The sequence below is a fragment of the Bombina bombina genome, chromosome 5, assembly GCF_027579735.1.
Source record: "Bombina bombina isolate aBomBom1 chromosome 5, aBomBom1.pri, whole genome shotgun sequence".
Classification (NCBI taxonomy): Eukaryota; Metazoa; Chordata; class Amphibia; order Anura; family Bombinatoridae; genus Bombina; species Bombina bombina.
The window spans coordinates 688,304,657-688,326,982 of NC_069503.1; the positions used below are offsets into that span (position 1 = coordinate 688,304,657).

Genomic DNA, 22,326 nt, shown 5'->3' on the forward strand with positions numbered 1-22,326 from the left:
CCTATTTGTGCATGCCACAATGAATTATAATAATAATAATAATGGGCTTAGAAGGAAGGATGTAACAGGACATGAAAAACAATGGAAAATGATCAATTTATTAGTTATCTCTTCTTCACCCCACCAGGATTGTAATTTCTTCTGCTGGCTGTGTTTATATTGCTTGTCATTAGCCTAGACTTAAAGGGACAGTTTACTCAAAAATTTTCTCCCCTTTAATTTGTTCCCAATGATCCACTTTACCTGCTGGAGTGTATTAAATTGTTTAAAAGTATTTCCATTGCCCTTATATTGGCATTTGAAATAGTTTATTTAGCCTGTGGTATCCCCACCTATTCTCAAAGTTTGTGGCCGCAGGTCCAAGCTATAGATAAGCTTTGTAAACACAGCCAGCAGAAGAAATTACGCTCCCAGTGGGGTATAGCAGAGATAAGGTAATACAATGTTGATTTTCAATTGTTCTCTCCAAGTACTGGTGATTGTTTTATGGACAGATATAAGATAAAGAAGCAGGTATATGTACACAATGTGATACAGTAATGAGACCTGATTATACCTACAAGCTCAACCCATTTTATTAGGTTGTTGCTTCAAAACACAAAATCAGAGCTTTAAAATACACAAAGGGGGTGGTGAGTGCCCCAGCCATTGTGGGTATAAGGTGCGGTTTAGATTTTTTTCAAATTTTTTTTGTATTCATATCTCAGTTATGGAGGACTCTGAATCAGAGACTACTTCAATCTCAACATCAGATTCTACTTATTGCGAAGAATACATATCGGCCCAGATGACACATCAGTTATGTTCCGTAGGCTGTTTTAGAGGTCTCGATTCCTCGGCATCAAGGAATCAGGGGGCCACTGAGCCATCCGCCTCTGGGGGTTCTGTCCCTCAAGAGGCGAGTTTCCTACCACTTTCAGTTACTACACGTGCAGGTGACCCAGATTATGCTTATCCCTCCTTGGATGGTGGTTTGTTCCCTTAGGAGGTTGTGGCACTTTTTTCCGTATGCAAATTTTTATAGTGTTAGCACATCGGCAGCTTCCAAATGTCTTCTTAAGATTATGTTTGTGTCCCGTCAACCCAGGTCCCCCAGGCATAGGGTGGCCTGTTCAGCTCTCCGGAGGAGCGACTGGTCCTGAGGCTCCAGCAGAGATGGGCTGTGCTTTTCGATATAGACTAGCACGCCTTCATGTTCTGCTACGACATGTTTTGGCATTGTTGGAGGATCCAATCCTTAATGGATATGGGAGTTATCAGTCTTCTACTTCGAATATCACACCAAATTAAATATAAGGGGATGAAGTAATCTTCTTATAGTCGGATCATTGAGTATCCTTTCCAGTATGAGCTTGGACGAGCAGGGTTCCGTTGGGCTGGTCCTGCGGATGTGTCTGTTCTCCTTGGGCGAAAACCTACGGGTTGCCTTTTCTTTAATCCGATGAGGATGACTTTTATTTTGATTTAAAGAGCTCATGTTTTGTTTTATATTCCTTCGGGAATTTTCCTTCTGGAATCGATACTCGCGATTTCTTGATTGCACTGGTTACTTCTACGGAAGTTGTTTTAGGGACACGTTTAGTCCTGTGTTTGTCGTTTATTTCCATCTGAAGGGGAGAAGAGTCCACAGCTTCATTCATTACTATTGGGAATTAAGAACCTGGCCACCACGAGGAGGCAAAAAAAACCCAGCCAAAGGCTTAAATACCTCCCCCACTTCCCTAATCCCCCAGTCCTTCTTTGCCTTTCGTCACAGGAGGATGGCAGAGAAGTACCGGAGTTTCAGAGTAGTCTCTTATGGATTGTAGTACTCTTTGCATTGGGACTGGAGTTTTAAGTAGCCCTGTCAGCCTCTCAGTGAGAGCCTGGGCGATATTTAGAGTCCGGAGATGCATTGAGAGTCTTTCTGCAAAACCATCTCGACTCATATTAACAGCTCCACAAGCAATCAGCATTGACGAGTTTTGTTGCCTGCTTTCTTCACTCAAGTCCATGTCAGGAGTGAGGCTACTAACCTGTCACACTTGAAGGGCCGTGTTCCTGTTCCACGGCATAGATTCTGGTAAGATTGTTTCATTTTTTTATTAATAGTGATAACATAGAAGACAGGGTCACAGTGTGATGCATTTTAATCTTTACAGAATCAAGGGTTAATATTCCTGGAAAGGGATTATTGAACAGGGGGGGTTTATACATGATGTTGTTTATTGTATCATTGCTGCGTTATGTGCGAGATGGGGCTCTGGCAATGTGTGGAACTTTCAGGTTACTTGCGGAAATCTTGCACGGCTATTTTTTGCGCGTTTTTCCCTAGTGCAGGGGCGGTCCTGCCAGGCACTCCATGTGACTGGGTGTGCCTATCTCTCCTTCCCTGTTGATCTGTGGCGCAGGAGACGTAGCGGTTTCTATAGTCCGGGTCCTAGGAGGTGGTGAGTGCCCCGGCCATTGGGGGTATAAATGAGCTTTTTTTGTAAATTAAGTTAGTCTGAACAAGAGCGCAAGCTATGGTTACCTGGACAACATCCTAGTTCAGGCGCAGAGGATCATTCAAGGGCTCTTCTTTTTCTGCTCCAATCTCAAGGTTGGAAGATCAACTCAGGAAAGAGTTCCCTGGTTCCCAGCAACAGGGTGGAGTTCCTGGGCACGATAATAGACTCTATGTCCATGAAGATATTTCTCACAGATCAACGACGCAGGAAGCTTGCGTCCACCTGTCTTGCCCTTCAGTCCCCCAAAGCCCATCAGTGGCTCAATGTATGGAGGTGATAGGTCTCATGGTTTCAAGCATAGATGTCATCCCATTTGCCAGGTTCTATCTCAGACCTCTTCAATTGTGCATGTTGAGACAGTGGAATGGCAATCATTCAGATCTATCACAGCTGATATCCATAGATGCTCGGACTCAGAACTCCCTCTCTTGGTGGATTTGTGCAACTGTTCATGGGGACAGCCTTCTTGAGACCGTCCTGGGAGATTGTGACCACAGAAACCAGTCTGACAGGGGGTGCTGTTTTGGGTGTTAGGATGGTACAAGGAAAGTGGTCCAGGGAGAAGTCTCTCCTTCCGATCAACATCCTGGAACTACGAGCAATTTACAATGCTCTGAAGGCATGGTCTTCTATGGGGTCGGTCAGTTTCATCAGATTAAAGACCGACAACATTACCTCGGTGGCTTACATTAACCATCAGGGGGGTACGAGGAGCCTCCTCGCGATGAGGGAGGTCTCTCAGATTCTGGAGTGGGCGGAGTCCCACGACTGCTTGCTCTCAGCGATTCACATTCCAGGTGTGGACAACTGGGAAGGGGACTTTCTCAGCAGGCAATCCTTCCATCCGGGGGGAATGGTCTCTCCCCCCCCCCTCCCGAAATGTTTGTGGAGATTTGTCACAGATGGAGTACGCCAGAGAGAGATCTCATGTCGTCCAGACTCAATTGCAAGCTACCTCGATAGGGGTTTAGGTCCAAGGATCCCCAGGCAGAGCTGATAGATGGATTAGTGGTTCCTTGGGGATTCAGCCTAGCTTACATTTTTGCACCTTTGCCACTACACAAGGTAGAAGTGGTACGCATCAAACAGGAGCAGGCCTTGGCCATATTGATTGCTCCTTCATGGCCGAGGAGGACGTGGTTTGTGTATCTAGTGGGGATGTCATCCTCTCCGCCGTGGAGGTTACCCTGTCGCAGGTACCTGCTGGAACAGGGCCCCTTTCAACATCAAAATCTAGATTCTCTAATTAAACACTTAGTCTTAGCCAAGAGAGGCTTTTCTAAAAGTGTGATTGATACTCTAATTCAGGCAAGGAAGCCAGTCACTCGTCGCATCTACCATAAGGTGTGGAGGACTTGTCCTGGTGTGAGAAGCATGGATATCCTTGGCATAAGGTGAAGGTATCCAGGATTCTATCCTTTCTTCAAGATGGTTTTAGAAGGGTCTTGCCGCTAGTTTCTTAAAAGGGACAGATTTCGGCATTATCAGTTTTGTTGCATAGGAGACTCGCCGAGTTCCCTGACATCCAATCTTTTGTTTAGGGTCTGTCTATGACAGTTGGCTCCACCTTGGAGCTTAAACTTAGTCCTTTGGGTTTTGCAGAGGGTTCCATTTGAACCTATGCATTCCTTAGACATTAAGATTCTTTCCTGGAAGGTTCTCTTCCTGTTGGCTATTGCATCAGCATGCAGAGTATCTCAACTAGCTGCCTTGCAAAGTGATCTTCCTTATCTAGTGTTTCATGCAGATAAGAGCTGTACTTCGCACTGGGTTGGGGTTTCTCCCCAAGGTTGTTCCTTCTTTGTGTCCTAACCCTTCTTCTAAGGAGAGGTTACTTCATAACCTGGATGTGGTTCATGCTTTGAAGTTTTATCTTCAGGCTACAAAGGATTTCAGACAGTCTACATCTCTTTTTGTGGTGTATTCTGGGAAGCGCAAGAGGCAAAGGGCCTCTGCTACTTCTTTGTCTTTTTGGTTGAGGAGCTTGATTCGCTTGGCTTATGAGACAGCGGGACATAAGCCTCCTCAGAGGATTTCATCTCATTCAATTAGAGCTGTGGCTTCGTCTTGAGCCTTCAAGAATGAGGCCTCTATGGAGCAAATTTGTAAGGAGGCTACCTGGTCCTCCTTACACACTTTTGAAGTTTGACATTTTTGCTTCTGCGGAAGCTGTTTTGGGGAGAAAGGTTTTACAGGCTGTGGTGCCCTCAGATTAGGGTCCGCCTTTTACCCTCCCGGTTTCATTCAGTGTCCTCTAGAGCTTGGGTATTTGTTCCCAATAGTAATGAATGAAGCCGTGGACTCTCCTCCCCTTTAGATGGAAAACATAAATTATGCTTACCTGATAATGTCATTTCCATCGAGGGAAGAAGAGGCCACGGCTCACGCCCGTATCTCTGTTGGGCGGACCTAAATTTCATCATCTTCTGGCACCATTTATACCCTGATATTTCTCCTGCTGTTTTTTTTTTTTCCTCGGCGGAATCACTGGGGGATGAGGGAAGTGGGGGAGTTATTTAAGCCTTTGGCTGGGGTGTCTTTGCCTCCTTCTGGTGACCAGGTTCTTAATTCCCAATAGTAATGAAGCCGTGGACTCTCCTCCCTTCGATGGAACTAAGATTATCAGGTAAGCATAATTTATGTTTTCTCCCTCCCTGGGGGTGAATATTACGGCCTTGACATTAATGGCTAAGGTTCATCTCCTTCTGTCTTGAGGCCTTTTTCAAACACGTGTCGCCTGTTCTGCCTGGCTGGTCCGGTTTGGGTGTTGGGTGACCTGAGGGTCCATAGGGCATGGGCTGTCCTCAGCCTTTCGTGCTGGTCATCTGGGATTTGGTGGAGTTCAAGTGCGTCACACTCTGTTGGTTCCAATATATCGGGATTGAGTGTTTCCTTCCCAAAGTTGGTTGAGGATTTGGAGGATTTAGTGCCTCTTTGCTGCCGTTATGGGCGGTCTTGCCCTTCAGGGGCAATTTTAATTGTCCTTCTGGACTTGTTCTTTTTGGGACTCTTCCTTCGGGTTGAGTTCTCTGGACTTTGTCCACTTTCTCCTTTGCGGTTGAGACCGCCTTATGGGAGGGCCTTGCGGTCTTTCCTACTCTTGGAGTTAGTCGTTCCTTATTAGGAATTATAGGCTATGTGGTCTCCTTATCCTGGCTCCTTCTAGGGGTTGTTTTCAGGGTTTTGGGATGCTATGCATTCTTTTTCCTTGGATATATTCCTCTGGCTCTGTACTCTGAGGAGATTATGGAGACTAGCCTTTGTTAACTCGCTCTTCGGGTGACTTTGTCCCTGATATATTCCCCTTGGGTCTGGAAGTTGGGTATTGTACTCCTGTTGGGCTTAGAATCTTAGTGGTTCTATTGTGCCCTAGCTCTTTCGGAGTTGGATTTCTGTAAGGGGTGTTCCCTTCCCCTTGGGTTGGGATTTATGAGTGAGTCCTGGACCTGTTTGCCGGGTTAGTCTTATCCTCTGTGTAGTCTGTTTTATTCAGACGGGGTATAGTGTTTCCTGGAGTATTGTTGGTTTAAACAATTCTGGGGCTTGGGCCTTACGTTTGTCTGGATCTTTCTGGGCCTATGCCTGCTGGTCAGATTAGGGGTTAGCTCCATGGTTTCACTACCTTGATCCCGCTGTGGGTGCGGGTACTCTTTCTTCATGACCTTATCTGGCATTCTTTTCCGGGAATTTTATGATCCTATAGCTGGTTCGGGAGCTCTAGTTTTCCAGGGAACATAGACTATATCTTATGGTCTCGCTAGTTAAGCTACTAGCAGCTTGGCCAGGAGTTCTTTGTGATCAGGCTCCTCAGGGCCTATCTTGTTCTTGAACAGTATGTGCTTCCCTCTTGGGAAGTTCCCTTTTCATATTCCTCAGTGGCGCCTGGATGATTTTCATTCGGCTTAGACTATGGCCTTGGCCTTGTGAGAGTGTGCGCTGTTCTTTAGCTGTGCCCTTCCCTTGGGGGGGGGGGTTGTTTGCCTTTCTTAAAGAGGTGAGGTTTTCCTCTCTCTGGAGAAGGGTTATCCTGCCCTGTGTGCAGGGGGTTGGAACAGGTGGTTTATCCTGTACAGAGAGTGGTCCACTTTCTGGGATTGTTCTGTTCTTCTCTGGGGTTTTGCAGTCTCCAAGTTAGATCATAGTTGCGCTTGTCTCTAGGGGTTCTTCTTGGGAGTACCTGTGGATGTGCTGTGTGGCAACTGCCATAGAGTGTCTGGCTATATTTCATAGGGCTTCTGTCTTTTTCTGCCTATCCCTATGGGGTCCTCATTGGGAGTATCTGTTTGTAGGTGCTTCTGGAAGGCTCCAGAGCTCTGTTGGGGTGCTTGAGGCCATCCGATTCCACCCTTTTATCTGGGAGCTGGTGGTTGGGGTCCTTTCTGTTACCCTGTCTCTCAGACCTGTAGGTTACTTGGGTCCGGTGTTGGAATAGGATCTGAGATATGTTGTCTATCCTCGGATCGTTGAGGTACGGTGAGCCTCTTTGAGGTTCTGGGCTCCTCGTTGTTCCAGACATGTGGGTAGGCCTTGCGGTTTTGAATAACCTGCAGTGTACCCGCTAATTAGGGGAAGTTAGCAGTCTGTCAGTTGGTGTTGGCTATCTATCTTTGGCTGCTTTTTACTTATCTGCAAGTATTTTTTTTTATAAGTCATCCTGGTATGACTGCAGCATGTGGTGTTCAGAGGTTGCTTCTCTGGGTTTGATGCACGTGTTGGTTTTGGAATATTTCAATATTCTGAGTTTCTGGCAACTTGGGACTCTGTTTTCAGTCATTTTTTCAGGGCGGGTGCTCTGTTTTTTCAGAGAAGTTTTCTTCTCTGTTCTAATTCCTGGTCTCAACCTTGTGGTTCTGTACAGTTTGGGGTCTGGGCGTTGGCTTCCCTTGTTTCAGCTTGGCTCGCTTTTTGAGGTTTTCCATTTTTATTGGGATCTTATTGCGCCCTGTTTAGGGTCTTCTGGGAATCCTTGTTTGTTCCTCCTCTCCCCTTTGGGAGTTTTCGGTTGTTGTCCCCCTTCTCTGTAAGGGTGTGTGGTTGAGGACCAGCCTTTGGGCGATGGTGTCTCCTGGAGGAGTGTTGGCTCAGTTGAGTCTATTTCTGCGGTCTCTAGCAAGGCTTGTGGACTCTCTGCGGGTCAGTGTCCTTGGGGCCTTTTTTCCTTTTCATATGTTTTCCTGGCTTTGGACAAAGCGGGATTTTTGCTGGGTTGTGGTTTCAGGCCTGGTGCCTTTAGAATGGGACGCCTTTTGTACACTCCTGTTTTAGCATTCAGTGTCCTCTATAGCTTGGGTATTGTTTTCCCAAAAGTAATGAATTCAGCTGTGGACTCTTTCCATTTATGAAGAAAAGCATAAATTATGCTAACCTGATAATTTGCCCGTGTTTTTATGTGGGGTGGACGTTATTTTTGTTCTTCTGGCACTTTTTCACCCTGATATTTCTTCTGTTCCTTGTTCCTCGGCAGAATGACTGGGAGATGAGGGCAGTGGGAGGAGTATTTGAGCCTTTGGCTGGGGTGTCTTTGCCTCCTCCTGGTGGCCAGGTTCTGGATTCCTAAAAGTAATGAATGCAGCTGTGGACTCTTTCCAACTGAAGAAAAGAAAATTATCAGGTAAGCAAAATTTATGTTTTTGCTTCTGCTGAAACAGCCTTCGAGAGAGAGGTTTTGCAGGCTGTGGTGCCCTCAGATTAGTGTCCGCCTCTCTTTGTTTCCCTCCCGTTAGCATTCTTTGTACTCTAGAGCTTGGGTTTATGTTTCCCACAAGTAAGGAATGCAGCTGTGGACTCTTCCCATATTAAGATGAAAAACATAAATTTATGCTTAGCTGATAATTTCATTTCCATCTGTATGGGAATAGTCCACAGCTTCCGCCCTTGTTCTCCGATGGGTGGCCCTAAATTTGAAATTTTTTCTTCTGGCACCTTTTTCACCCTGATATTTCTCCTACTGTTCTTTGTTCCCTCGGCAGAATGACTGGGGTTATGAGGAAGTGGGGGGAGGTATTTAAGTCTTTGGCTGGGGTGTCTCTGCCTCCTCCTGGTGGCCAGGTTCAGTATTTTCCACAAGTAAGGAATGCAGCTGTGGACTCTTCCCATACAGATGGAAATGATCCATTATTATGTTTTTTGGTTATCATTTTCGGATGAATTCAACAAATAGAGAAACATTTGTTATTTTTTACATTCTTCAAAAAAATGAATCAATGTGTTTAATATAACAGATTGGCATTTTGATGAGCAGTAGCTCTCAACAGCCATTACATTGTGCAAACAATAACATGGACTGTCACTTTTGAAGTTAATTTGACAAAATATACATCTCCAAAAATAGCATAACAAGAGAAGTATGATGGGTATGTAAGGAAACAACCCTATTTAAAATGTAATCACAGAATAAACCCTGGATCATGAAGCACCCAGAAAGTTAGCTCCCTCTTCTAAACATCCTTTATCACTGCATCAATGCCAAATGGTTTGTTCTGTGAAGTTTTTCAGTATTGTATCTGGTAATGACCAGAATAGAATAAAGACAATGGAAGGTGCTGTAAATATATATGAGCCCCATCCTGAAAATGTTTGTTCTTGTCTTGGGTCACCCTAGTAGCACTTACCAATAAAGAGAAGTATCTCTCTTATTCAGGAAGTATAAGATCTCTTATTTTCCTGCCTGATATCAGTCTTGTCCTCCATTTGCTGGGGCAAGGGCTAAGTGATTATTCTGTTGATGCAGGTGCTGCTTGTCACTTTCTCTGAATCAGGAGGCACGCAGTAGAGGGATGTATGAGCTTTGTATTTTTTTTACTAAAGGTATTTTCTTTCATGTAATTAACAAGAGTCCATGAGCTAGTGACGTATGGGATATACATTCCTACCAGGAGGGGCAAAGTTTCCCAAACCTTAAAATGCCTATAAATACACCCCTCACCACACCCACAAATCAGTTTTACAAACTTTGCCTCCGATGGAGGTGGTGAAGTAAGTTTGTGCTAGATTCTACGTTGATATGCGCTCCGCAGCAAGTTGGAGCCCGGTTTTCCTCTCAGCGTGCAGTGAATGTCAGAGGGATGTGAGGAGAGTATTGCCTATTGAATGCAGTGATCTCCTTCTACGGGGTCTATTTCATAAGGTTCTCTGTTATCGGTCGTAGAGATTCATCTCTTACCTCCCTTTTCAGATCGACGATATACTCTTATATTTACCATTTCCTCTACTGATTCTCGTTTCAGTACTGGTTTGGCTTTCTACAAACATGTAGATGAGTGTCCTGGGGTAAGTAAGTCTTATTTTCTGTGACACTCTAAGCTATGGTTGGGCACTTTATTTATAAAGTTCTAAATATATGTATTCAAACATTTATTTGCCTTGACTCAGAATGTTCAACTTTCCTTATTTCCAGACAGTCAGTTTCATATTTGGGATTATGCTTTAATTATCATATTTTTCTTACCTCAAAAAATTTGACTTTTTTCCCTGTGGGCTGTTAGGCTCGCGGGGGCTGAAAATGCTTCATTTTATTGCGTCATTCTTGGCGCGGACTTTTTTGGCGCAAAAATTCATTTCCGTTTCCGGCGTCATACGTGTCGCCGGAAGTTGCGTCATTTTTTTGACGTTATTTTGCGCCAAAAATGTCGGCGTTCCGGATGTGGCGTCATTTTTGGCGCCAAAAGCATTTAGGCGCCAAATAATGTGGGCGTCTTATTTGGCGCCAAAAAAAAAAAAAAAAAAAAAAAATATGGGCGTCGCTTTTGTCTCCACATTATTTCAGTCTCATTTTTCATTTGCTTCTGGTTGCTAGAAGCTTGATGTTTGGCATTTTTTTTTCCCATTCCTGAAACTGTCTTATAAGGAATTTGATCTATTTTGCTTTATATGTTGTTTTTTCTCTTACATATTGCAAGATGTCTCACGTTGCATCTGAGCCAGAAGATACTACAGGAAAACCTCTGCCTGCTGGATCTACCAAAGCTAAGTGTATCTGCTGTAAACTTTTGGTAGCTATTCCTCCAGCTGTTGTTTGTATTAAATGTCATGACAAACTTGTTAATGCAGATAATATTTCCTTTAGTGATGTACCATTGCCTGTTGCAGTTCCCTCAACATCTAAGGTGCAGAATGTTCCTGATAACATAAGAGATTTTGTTTCTGAATCCATAAAGAAGGCTTTGTCTGTTATTTCTCCTTCTAGTAAACGTAAAAAGTCTTTTAAATCTTCTCTCTCTACAGATGAATTTTTAAATGAACACCATCATTCTGATTCTTTGGACTCTTCTGGTTCAGAGGATTCTGTCTCAGAGATTGATGCTGATAAATCTTCATATTTATTTAAGATGGAATTTATTCGCTCTTTACTTAAAGAAGTACTAATTGCTTTAGAAATAGAGGATTCTAGTCCTCTTGATACTAATTCTATTCGTTTGGATAAGGTTTTTAAAGCTCCTGCGGTTATTCCAGAAGTCTTTCCTGTTCCTAATGCTATTTCTGCAGTAATTGCTAAGGAATGGGATAGATTGGGTAATTCATTTACTCCTTCTAAACGTTTTAAGCAATTATATCCTGTTCCGCCTGACAGATTAGAATTTTGGGACAAAATCCCTAAAGTTGATGGGGCTATTTCTACCCTTGCTAAACGTACTACCATTCCTACATCAGATGGTACCTCGTTTAAGGATCCTTTAGATAGAAAAATTGAATCTTTTCTAAGAAAAGCTTATCTATGTTCAGGTAATCTTCTTAGACCTGCTATATCATTGGCTGATGTTGCTGCAGCTTCAACTTTTTGGTTGGAAACTCTAGCGCAACAAGTAACAAATCGTGATTCTCATGATATTATTATTCTTCTCCAGCATGCTAATAATTTCATCTGTGATGCCATTTTTGATATTATTAGAGTTGATGTTAGATTTATGTCTCTGGCTATCTTAGCCAGAAGAGCTTTATGGCTTAAGACTTGGAATGCTGATATGGCTTCTAAATCAACTCTACTTTCCATTTCTTTCCAGGGAAACAAATTATTTGGTTCTCAGTTGGATTCTATTATTTCAACTGTTACTGGTGGGAAAGGAACTTTTTTACCACAGGATAAAAAGTCTAAAGGTAAAAACAGGGCTAACAATCGTTTTCGTTCCTTTCGTTTCAACAAAGAACAAAAGCCTGATCCTTCGTCCTCAGGAGCAGTTTCAGTTTGGAAACCATCCCCAGTCTGGAATAAATCCAAGCCTGCTAGAAAGGCAAAGCCTGCTTCTAAGTTCACATGAAGGTACGGCCCTCATTCCAGTTCAGCTGGTAGGGGGCAGGTTACGTTTTTTCAAAGAAATTTGGATCAGTTCTGTTCACAATCTTTGGATTCAGAACATTGTTTCAGAAGGGTACAGAATTGGTTTCAAGATGAGACCTCCTGCAAAGAGATTTTTTCTTTCCCATGTCCCAGTAAATCCAGTGAAAGCTCAAGCATTTCTGAATTGTGTTTCAGATCTAGAGTTGGCTGGAGTAATTATGCCAGTTCCAGTTCCGGAACAGGGGATGGGGTTTTATTCAAATCTCTTCATTGTACCAAAGAAGGAGAATTCCTTCAGACCAGTTCTGGATCTAAAATTATTGAATCGTTATGTAAGGATACCAACGTTCAAGATGGTAACTGTAAGGACTATATTGCCTTTTGTTCAGCAAGGGAATTATATGTCCACAATAGATTTACAGGATGCATATCTGCATATTCCGATTCATCCAGATCATTATCAGTTCCTGAGATTCTCTTTTCTAGACAAGCATTACCAATTTGTGGCTCTACCGTTTGGCCTTGCTACAGCTCCAAGAATTTTCACAAAGATTCTCGGTGCCCTTCTGTCTGTAATCAGAGAACAGGGTATTGTGGTATTTCCTTATTTGGACGATATCTTGGTACTTGCTCCGTCTTTACATTTAGCAGAGTCTCATACGAATCGACTTGTGTTGTTTCTTCAAGATCATGGTTGGAGGATCAATTTACCAAAAAGTTCTTTGATTCCTCAAACAAGGGTAACCTTTCTGGGTTTCCAGATAGATTCAGTGTCCATGACTTTGTCTTTAACAGACAAGAGACGTCTAAAATTGATTACAGCCTGTCGAAACCTTCAGTCTCAATCATTCCCTTCGGTAGCCTTATGCATGGAAATTCTAGGTCTTATGACTGCTGCATCGGACGCGATCCCCTTTGCTCGTTTTCACATGCGACCTCTTCAGCTCTGTATGCTGAACCAATGGTGCAGGGATTACACGAAGATATATCAATTAATATCTTTAAAACCGATTGTTCGGCACTCTCTGACGTGGTGGACAGATCACCATCGTTTAATTCAGGGGGCTTCTTTTGTTCTTCCGACCTGGACTGTAATTTCAACAGATGCAAGTCTCACAGGTTGGGGAGCTGTGTGGGGATCTCTGACGGCACAAGGAGTTTGGGAATCTCAGGAGGTGAGATTACCGATCAATATCTTGGAACTCCGTGCAGTTTTCAGAGCTCTTCAGTTTTGGCCTCTTCTGAAGAGAGAATCGTTCATTTGTTTTCAGACAGACAATGTCACAACTGTGGCATACATCAATCATCAAGGAGGGACTCACAGTCCTCTGGCTATGAAAGAAGTATCTCGAATTTTGGTTTGGGCGGAATCCAGCTCCTGTCTAATCTCTGCGGTTCATATCCCAGGTGTAGACAATTGGGAAGCGGATTATCTCAGTCGCCAAACGTTGCATCCGGGCGAATGGTCTCTTCACCCAGAGGTATTTCTTCAGATTGTTCAAATGTGGGGGCTCCCAGAGATAGATCTGATGGCCTCTCATCTAAACAAGAAACTTCCCAGGTATCTGTCCAGATCCCGGGATCCTCAGGCGGAGGCAGTGGATGCATTATCACTTCCTTGGAAGTATCATCCTGCCTATATCTTTCCGCCTCTAGTTCTTCTTCCAAGAGTAATCTCCAAGATTCTGAGGGAATGCTCGTTTGTTCTGCTAATAGCTCCGGCATGGCCTCACAGGTTTTGGTATGCGGATCTTGTCCGGATGGCATCTTGCCAACCATGGACTCTTCCGTTAAGACCAGACCTTCTGTCTCAAGGTCCTTTTTTCCATCCGGATCTGAAATCCTTAAATTTAAAGGTATGGAGATTGAACGCTTGATTCTTGGTCATAGAGGTTTCTCTGACTCCGTGATTAATACTATGTTACAGGCTCGTAAATCTGTATCTCGAGAGATATATTATAGAGTCTGGAAGACTTATATTTCTTGGTGTCTTTCTCATCATTTTTCTTGGCATTCTTTTAGAATACCGAGAATTTTACAGTTTCTTCAGGATGGTTTAGATAAGGGTTTGTCCGCGAGTTCTTTGAAAGGACAAATCTCCGCTCTTTCTGTTCTTTTTCACAGAAAGATTGCTATTCTTCCTGATATTCATTGTTTTGTACAAGCTTTGGTTCGTATAAAACCTGTCATTAAGTCAATTTCTCCTCCATGGAGTTTGAATTTGGTTTTGGGAGCTCTTCAAGCTCCTCCGTTTGAACCTATGCATTCATTGGACATTAAATTACTTTCTTGGAAAGTTTTGTTCCTTTTGGCCATCTCTTCTGCTAGAAGAGTTTCTGAATTATCTGCTCTTTCGTGTGAGTCTCCTTTTCTGATTTTTCATCAGGATAAGGCGGTGTTGCGAACTTCTTTTGAATTTTTACCTAAAGTTGTGAATTCCAACAACATTAGTAGAGAAATTGTGGTTCCTTCATTATGTCCTAATCCTAAGAATTCTAAGGAGAAATCATTGCATTCTTTGGATGTTGTTAGAGCTTTGAAATATTATGTTGAAGCTACGAAATCTTTCCGTAAGACTTCTAGTCTATTTGTTATCTTTTCCGGTTCTAGGAAAGGCCAGAAAGCTTCTGCCATTTCTTTGGCATCTTGGTTGAAATCTTTAATTCATCTTGCCTATGTTGAGTCGGGTAAAATTCCGCCTCAAAGAATTACAGCTCATTCTACTAGGTCAGTTTCTACTTCCTGGGCGTTTAGGAATGAAGCTTCGGTTGACCAGATCTGCAAAGCAGCAACTTGGTCCTCTTTGCATACTTTTACTAAATTCTACCATTTTGATGTATTTTCTTCTTCTGAAGCAGTTTTTGGTAGAAAAGTTCTTCAGGCAGCGGTTTCAGTTTGAATCTTCTGCTTATGTTTTTTGTTAAACTTTATTTTGGGTGTGGATTATTTTCAGCAGGAATTGGCTGTCTTTATTTTATCCCTCCCTCTCTAGTGACTCTTGTGTGGAAAGATCCACATCTTGGGTAGTCATTATCCCATACGTCACTAGCTCATGGACTCTTGTTAATTACATGAAAGAAAACATAATTTAAGTAAGAACTTACCTGATAAATTCATTTCTTTCATATTAACAAGAGTCCATGAGGCCCACCCTTTTTTGTGGTGGTTATGATTTTTTTGTATAAAGCACAATTATTCCAATTCCTTATTTTATATGCTTCGCACTTTTTTTCTTATCACCCCACTTCTTGGCTATTCGTTAAACTGATTTGTGGGTGTGGTGAGGGGTGTATTTATAGGCATTTTAAGGTTTGGGAAACTTTGCCCCTCCTGGTAGGAATGTATATCCCATACGTCACTAGCTCATGGACTCTTGTTAATATGAAAGAAATGAATTTATCAGGTAAGTTCTTACATAAATTATGTTGTTTTAACCCCTTAGTGACCAGAGCACTTTTCCATTTTCTGTCCGTTTGGGACCAAGGCTATTTTTACATTTCTGCAGTGTTTGTGTTTAGCTGTAATTTTCCTCTTACTCATTTACTGTACCCACACATATTATATACCGTTTTTCTCGCCATTAAATGGACTTTCTAAAGATACCATTATTTTCATCATATCTTATAATTTACTATAAAAAAAATATAAAATATGAGGAAAAAATGGAAAAAAACACACTTTTTCTAACTTTGACCCCCAAAATCTGTTACACATCTGCAACCACCAAAAAACACTCATGCTAAATAGTTTCCAAATTTTGTCCTGAGTTTAGAAATACCCAATGTTTACATGTTCTTTGCTTTTTTTTGCAAGTTATAGGGCAATAAATACAAGAAGCACTTTGCTATTTCCAAACCACTTTTTTTTCAAACTTAGCGCTAGTTACATTGGAACACTGATATCTTCCAGGAATCCCTGAATATCCCTTGACATGTATATATTTTTTTTTAGAAGACATCCCAAAGTATTGATCTAGGCCCATTTTGGTATATTTCATGCCACCATTTCACCGCCAAATGCGATCAAATAAAAAAAATTGTTCACTTTTTCACACATTTTGTTACAAACTTTAGGTTTCTCACTGAATTTATTTACAAACAGCTCGTGCAATTATGGCACAAATGGTTGTAAATGCTTCTCTGCAATCCCCTTTTTTCATAAATAGCAGACATATATGGATTTGGTGTTGCTTTTTGGTAATTAGAAGGCCGCTAAATGCCACTGCGCACCACACGTGTATTATGCCCAGCAATGAAGGGGTTAATTAGGGAGCATGTAGGGAGCTTGTAGGGTTAATTTTAGCTTTATTGTAGTGTAGTAGACAACCCTAAGTATTGATCTAGGCCCATTTTGGTATATTTCATGCCACCATTTCAACGCCAAATGCGATTAAATAAAAAAAAAAGTAAAATTTTTCACAATTTTAGGTTTCTCACTGAAATCATTTACAAACAGCTTGTGCAATTATGGCACAAATGGTTGTAAATGCTTCTCTGGGATCCCCTTTGTTGAGAAATAGCAGACATATATGGCTTTGGCGTTGCTTTTTGGTAATTAGAAGGCCGCTAAATGCCGCTGCGCATCACACGTGTATTATGGCTAGCAGTGAAGGGGTTAATTAGGTAGCATGTAGGGAGCTTGCAGGGTTAATTTTAGCTTTAGTGTAGAGATCAGCCTCCCACCTGACACATTAGACCCCCTGATCCCTCCCAAACAGCTCTCTTCCCTCCCCCACCCCACAATTGTCCCCGCCATGTTAAGTACTGGCAGAAAGTCTGCCAGTACTAAAAAAAAAAGCTATCCTTGATAAAACAAAAAAAAATGCATATTTACATATGCTGCTCTGGAGGATCCCCCCTTAGCCCCCAACCTCCCTGATACCCCCCAAACAGCTCTTTACCCATCCCCCTCTAACTTATTAGTAGCCATCTTTGGTACTGGCAGCTGTCTGCCAGTACCCAGTTTATAGTAAAACCTTGTTTTATTATTTTTTTAAAATAATTTTCTGTAGTGTAGCTTGCCCCCCCCCCCCAAAAGACCAACCCACCACCCCTCCCAGATCTCTTAGATCGATATATATATATATTTGGCAATCACTGCCACTTTTCCCCCATACATGTTCTGTAGTGTAGCGGTTCCCACCCGCTTCCTACCCCCCCCGCGCGCGCACCCGGCGTTCCCGCCCACGATCCCGCCCCCCGCCACATCATACGGCCCATCGATGGCCGCCCACCCGCCTCCCAGACTGGCTCCCACCCACCAACGAAACCGGCCATCGATGTCCGGTACAGAGAGGGCCACAGAGTGGCTCTCTCTGCATCGGATGGCCAAGGGGGGTTATTGCAGGATGCCTCGATGTTGAGGCATCACTGCAATAACCGGAAAGCAGCTGGAAGCGAGCAGGATCGCTTCCAGCTGCTTTCCAGACCAAGGACGTACGCCACACGTCCTCGGTCATTAAGTGTATTTTTTTAGAGGACGTGTGGCGTACGTCCTTGGTCGTTAAGGGGTTAAAGTTACCTTTTTTTTACACTACTGCAAGATAATGTTGTGGTGTCAGATTCACATGAGATAACATAAACTGACGTCACATCAATTTTAATGGCATTTTTGGTTATTGTACAATTCTGATTGATTTGCTGTTTTTTACCTGTTTCATGTAGTGTTTTGAAATGTTTTATGTTTTAATGCTCAATTTTTTTGTCACAGTGACACATGCATATGCAGTATTATTTGTTTCTCATTTTTAATTTACTTCAAGTAGGAGGTTCATACGTCGTTTGATGTCCTGTTTGCTACAAAGGCTCTGTATTCTTCTGACTACCAAATAAATTCTATATTATTTCAGCATGGTTTGATCGATATCAATAAATTTTCTTATTTTGTTGAGCATCATATTTACTCTAATGGTAGTTCTTCGCTTGTGAGTGCCATTTAGGTGAGCCAAGATACATTGGTTCAGTTCCTAAAGCATCACTCCTTTATAGTTTTGGTTCACTTACATCTACTTATGAATGGCATCAGAAGAGGTTTTAAGCCAGTTGAAAAATGTGAGACATTTTTTCTTCCCTATTAAAGGGCAACACCGCATTCCTGGTGAGTGGTAATTATGGAACTGTGCCAGGGTATAAAGTTCAGTAAGTGTATGTTAAATCCTATTCATTTAATTTACTGTGTTTAAATACTGAATTGTTTTTGTCTGTGTCACATATTTCCTAAAAATAATTCTATAAAATATTATGTTACATTATCCTGTCAACGCAAGACTTGAAATCTGTTCTGTGGAATATGATGTCTGTCTTTATTTCATTAGTTTTACTTATTTTAATTTTTTTTATAATAATTGTTTACTACTCTAAAATACATTTTTGTTTACTTTATTTCTCTTTCTAGGCAAGACTTGAAATTTGTTCCTTAAGAGATGCTGTAGCTGTTTATTTAACAAATGATAGCAAGTAAGTTTACTTACATTCTTTCCTTACCTTATACATGTTCTTTCTAATAGTTTTGAATATGAAAATCTATTAAACACATCTTGTTGTGCGTAAAAATTAATTGTTGCTTGTTTTACACTCCCTGGAGGATCCAGCATGACTGTCCATGTTAAAAGCAAAAATATGTGCAAATTGCATACATCAAATTCAATTATGACACTAAATTTTAAGAAACATAATCAATCCCTGAAAACTGTGCACACAACAAGCAAACAACTTGGCTTAGACACCCTTCGCCAGTATATAAACATTGGATCCCCTCAAACTCGTATACTGGTTAAAGCATTTAAAGCTTACACATTTTAACCAGTAGTATGTGTAAAAAATATTACAAAAATGTATTGTTCAATACACGTCTACTGGGTTCTCTTAACAATCCACTACATGTTATATTTACCGTTTACCCACAGGTCCAGCTTCAAACAAGCACTGGAAGCTCTTCCGCAACTTGCCAGTGGAGGTGATAAAAAGTATGTTGTTTCCAAAAGTTTTTTTTTTAAGTCACTGATGTTAAAGGGACAATGTACTCAAACGTTTGGGGCTATTTCTCCCACCACCTACTAGGAGGTTGATTTCTGTTGGTGACTTGTTTTATCATAGCTTTTCTACCACTTATTGAATTTTTCAGTATAGGAGATGGTTTCAAGAGGCAAAAGTTTAATTTCAGATGACAAAATAATTAGACACATAAATGATTAAGTATGGAACAACATCAGTTTCATGTTACTTTGCTAATTATGTGAACATTTTTAACACTTAAAGGGACAGTCAACACCAGAATTGTTGTTGTTTTAAAAGAATGATAATACCTTTTATTAACGATTCCCCAGTTTTGCATAACCAACACAGTTATAATAATACACGTTTTACCTCTGTAATTACCTTGTATCTAAGCCTCCACAGACTGCCCCCTTATTTCAGTTCTTTTGACAGCACTTAAGCCAATCAGTGCTCACTCATCAGTAAATTCCCTTGCATGAGCTCAATATTATCTATATGACACACATGAACTAACGCCATCTAGTGGTGAAAAACTGTCAAAATGCATTTAGATTAGAGGCGGCCTTCAAGGTCTTAGAAATTAGCATATGACCCTCCTAGGTTTAGTTTTCAACTAAAAATGCCAAGAGAACACAGCAAAATTGGTGATAAAAGTAAATTGGAAAATTGTTTAAAATTGCATACCCTATTTGAATCATTAAAGGTTTTTTTGGACTTAACTGTCCTTTTAACTTTCTGTCACAAACACAAGGCTGATCGTGTCAATATGTAGGTTTGGAGGTTATATGATCATTAATAATATTTAGCTAGTCATGTAGAGCCTATTTTCTTTAAGGGAAAGTTTACACTAAAATTGGTATTATTTAAAAAGATAGATAACGCCTTTACTACCCATCCCCCAAGCTTTGCACAACCAAAATTGATATATTAATAACATTTAAACCTCTAAATTTCTGCCAGTTTCTAAACCACTATAGACAGCCTCTTATCACATGCTTTTTTATTTGCTTTTCACAACAGAGGCCTGCTAGTTCATGTGGGCCATATAGATAATATTGGGATCACGCCCAAAGAGGTATTTAAGATTTAGCACAATACAGTACTAAATCTAAATCAATAGATAATAATAATAAAGTCATGTGATCCGAGGGCTGTCAGAAGATGCTTAGATACAAGGTTATCACAGAGGTAAAAAAGTGTATTAATATAGCTGTGTTGGTTATGCAAAATGGGGAATGGGTAATAAAGGGATTATCTATCTTTTAAAACAATAAAAATTTGATTGTAGAGTGTCCCTTTAACCTATGGCACATTTACCCCTGGGGGTGCTTGGCACAAAAGCAAGGGGTTCTCCAGAACTAACCTTCACATGTATGTATGTGTATGCCCTAGTTCACAGAACCAATGTTCACTCAAGATAATATCCACACACAAAAATCTGAAGATCTGCAAATGTTTCTTAACCTTTTTGCATAATATGACTGTTTTAAAATAAGTACTTCTGTACATTTTGTGGTTGGTGGAAAAATATTATACATCTATGAATACTTGCTACAGAAGAGGTTAAGATACACTGATGGTTGTTGTGTTTTATTTGTAAGAAGGGGTAATCTTTTTAGGATCTCCACTGTTTAAAAGTTTTTTTGTTTTTATACAACTTTATTGATTATCATTTTACTGATTTTTGTTTTCTTTTTGTATATTATGAGAACATGTTGACATTTCCTACATTTAACCTACCAGAGATGCAGTCAATACACTCTATTGCAAGTTTTGGCTACTAATGCCGGTTAAGAATGAGTCAGGGGTTTTTTTGTCACCAGTCTTTCACAGTCATAGCTCAAATACATTGCAGTGACTCTTGTTGCTTGTTTTCGATTTATATGTCTTAATAGACTCATATGTAACTCTTATTCTCTTAAAGTGTGGGAGTGTTTAGGCAAAAAGCAACCGTACTGATGAGCACAGAGGGCATAATGTTGAAGGTTCACAAAATATAGACTGAATACAAAAATATTTCAATAATTCACTTCACTTCTGTATTACAATGTTGAGGAGGTCACAGGCAATTCTTTTGTTGCTTTTTTCTAGTTCCTTTTTATAAGCCTTAGTAGGCTAATATGTCATTCATGTTCTTGTAAAGTGTAGGAGTGTTTAGCCAAAAACAACATTACTGATGAGAGTTCACCCATGTGGCAGAAAGCTAAAGGTTCACAGAATATTAGTTAATTGCAGATATACCTATGTGATTATTCTCGTGACAACTAGAATCAAATATTAAGTGATATATGAATTCAACATTTAAGAAATCTGTATCCCTTATGTCATTATTATAAAGACAATATAGCTTTGTTTGCTATGCATATTCCCAACATATTACCTAAAAAAATGTCCTAGTGGCTTACTAATATAACCTGCACATACTTATGGCTACCTTTAATCAAATGTTTTTTTTTTCTACAGGTTGTTAGAAGAGCTTCTGAATGAATTCAAAAGCAGCATGCACTTGCAGCTAACCTGCTTTCAGCCTTCTTCCTCTGTCAGTATGAAAACCTGAGGAACTAAGAAAGTGATCATATTCCACAACTTTTACATCCCTCCTCTTGTGTGGTTAGAATTCTGCAAAATTGCTTCTTTTCCAGTATAACTTTGTATGCATAAAAGTGAAACTGTAATGCAGCTATTTTAATTTGAAATTAAACACTGTATGAATAAGCTTTGCTTGCTTGAAACAAGTTTGTTAGCAGTGTAAAAAAATAAAATATTTTCCTCTTTCATTATATTAAACGTGTATCATTTTAAAGTTTGTTTGAAATCTTTTTGTGTTAGTAAAGCTCCTTTCTAACTCAGGCCTATAATATTTTGCAAGTTTGTGGTACGTTAGCCATGGGGTTAAGAAAACATACAATTGGTATAAATGTGCTCAGGAGACATGGGAATTCTTATTTAGCCAATTTTCCTTCTTCATACAGGGAGACTCCACAGCTGCATTCCTTACTTGTGGGAAATACTGAACCTGGCCACCAGGAGGAGGCAAAGACACCCCAGCCAAAGGCTTAAATACCTCCCCCATTTCCATCATCCCCCAGTCATTCTTTGCCTTTAGTCACAGGAGGTTAGCAGAGAAGTGTCAGGAGATTTCGGAGTAGTTCCTTAGGAAGGGTATCTACCCTTCAAAACGGGACTGGAGTTTTAAGTAGTCTTGCCAGCCTCTCAGTGAGAGCATTGATGAAAGTTAGAGTCTGGAGATGCAGGGAGAGTCTTTCTGGGAACCCACCCAGACTCATGTTAACAGCTCCTAAGCAATCAGCGTTGACGAGTTTCGCTGCCTGCTTTTCATCACTCAAGTCCATGTCAGAAGCGATGCTACAGTCTTTCACACTTAAAGGACCGTGTTTCTATACCACGGCATAGATTCAGGTAAGATCATTTCATTTTTTAGTCATATGTAACGCTAGAAGACAGGGTCACAGTGGGACTCCTTTATCTTTATGGAATCAAGGGTTAATATCTCCTGAGGGGGGATTATTGAACAGTGGGGGGTTAATCATATTTTGATTTATGTGAT

General features: G+C 41.0%; 1 protein-coding gene across 1 annotated transcript in view; it reads left to right on the forward strand.

Annotated features, from left to right (window-relative positions):
• The window catches only part of EXOC2 (exocyst complex component 2), a 914,329-nt gene extending 892,768 nt beyond the window's left edge, over nt 1–21,561 (forward strand). The window contains 3 exon segments of the mRNA XM_053714663.1: nt 18,157–18,218; nt 18,668–18,727; nt 21,222–21,561. Coding sequence (XP_053570638.1) covers nt 18,157–18,218; nt 18,668–18,727; nt 21,222–21,315 — 216 coding nt within the window. The 3' untranslated portion in view covers nt 21,316–21,561.
• Nucleotides 21,562–22,326: the final 765 nt, after the last annotated feature.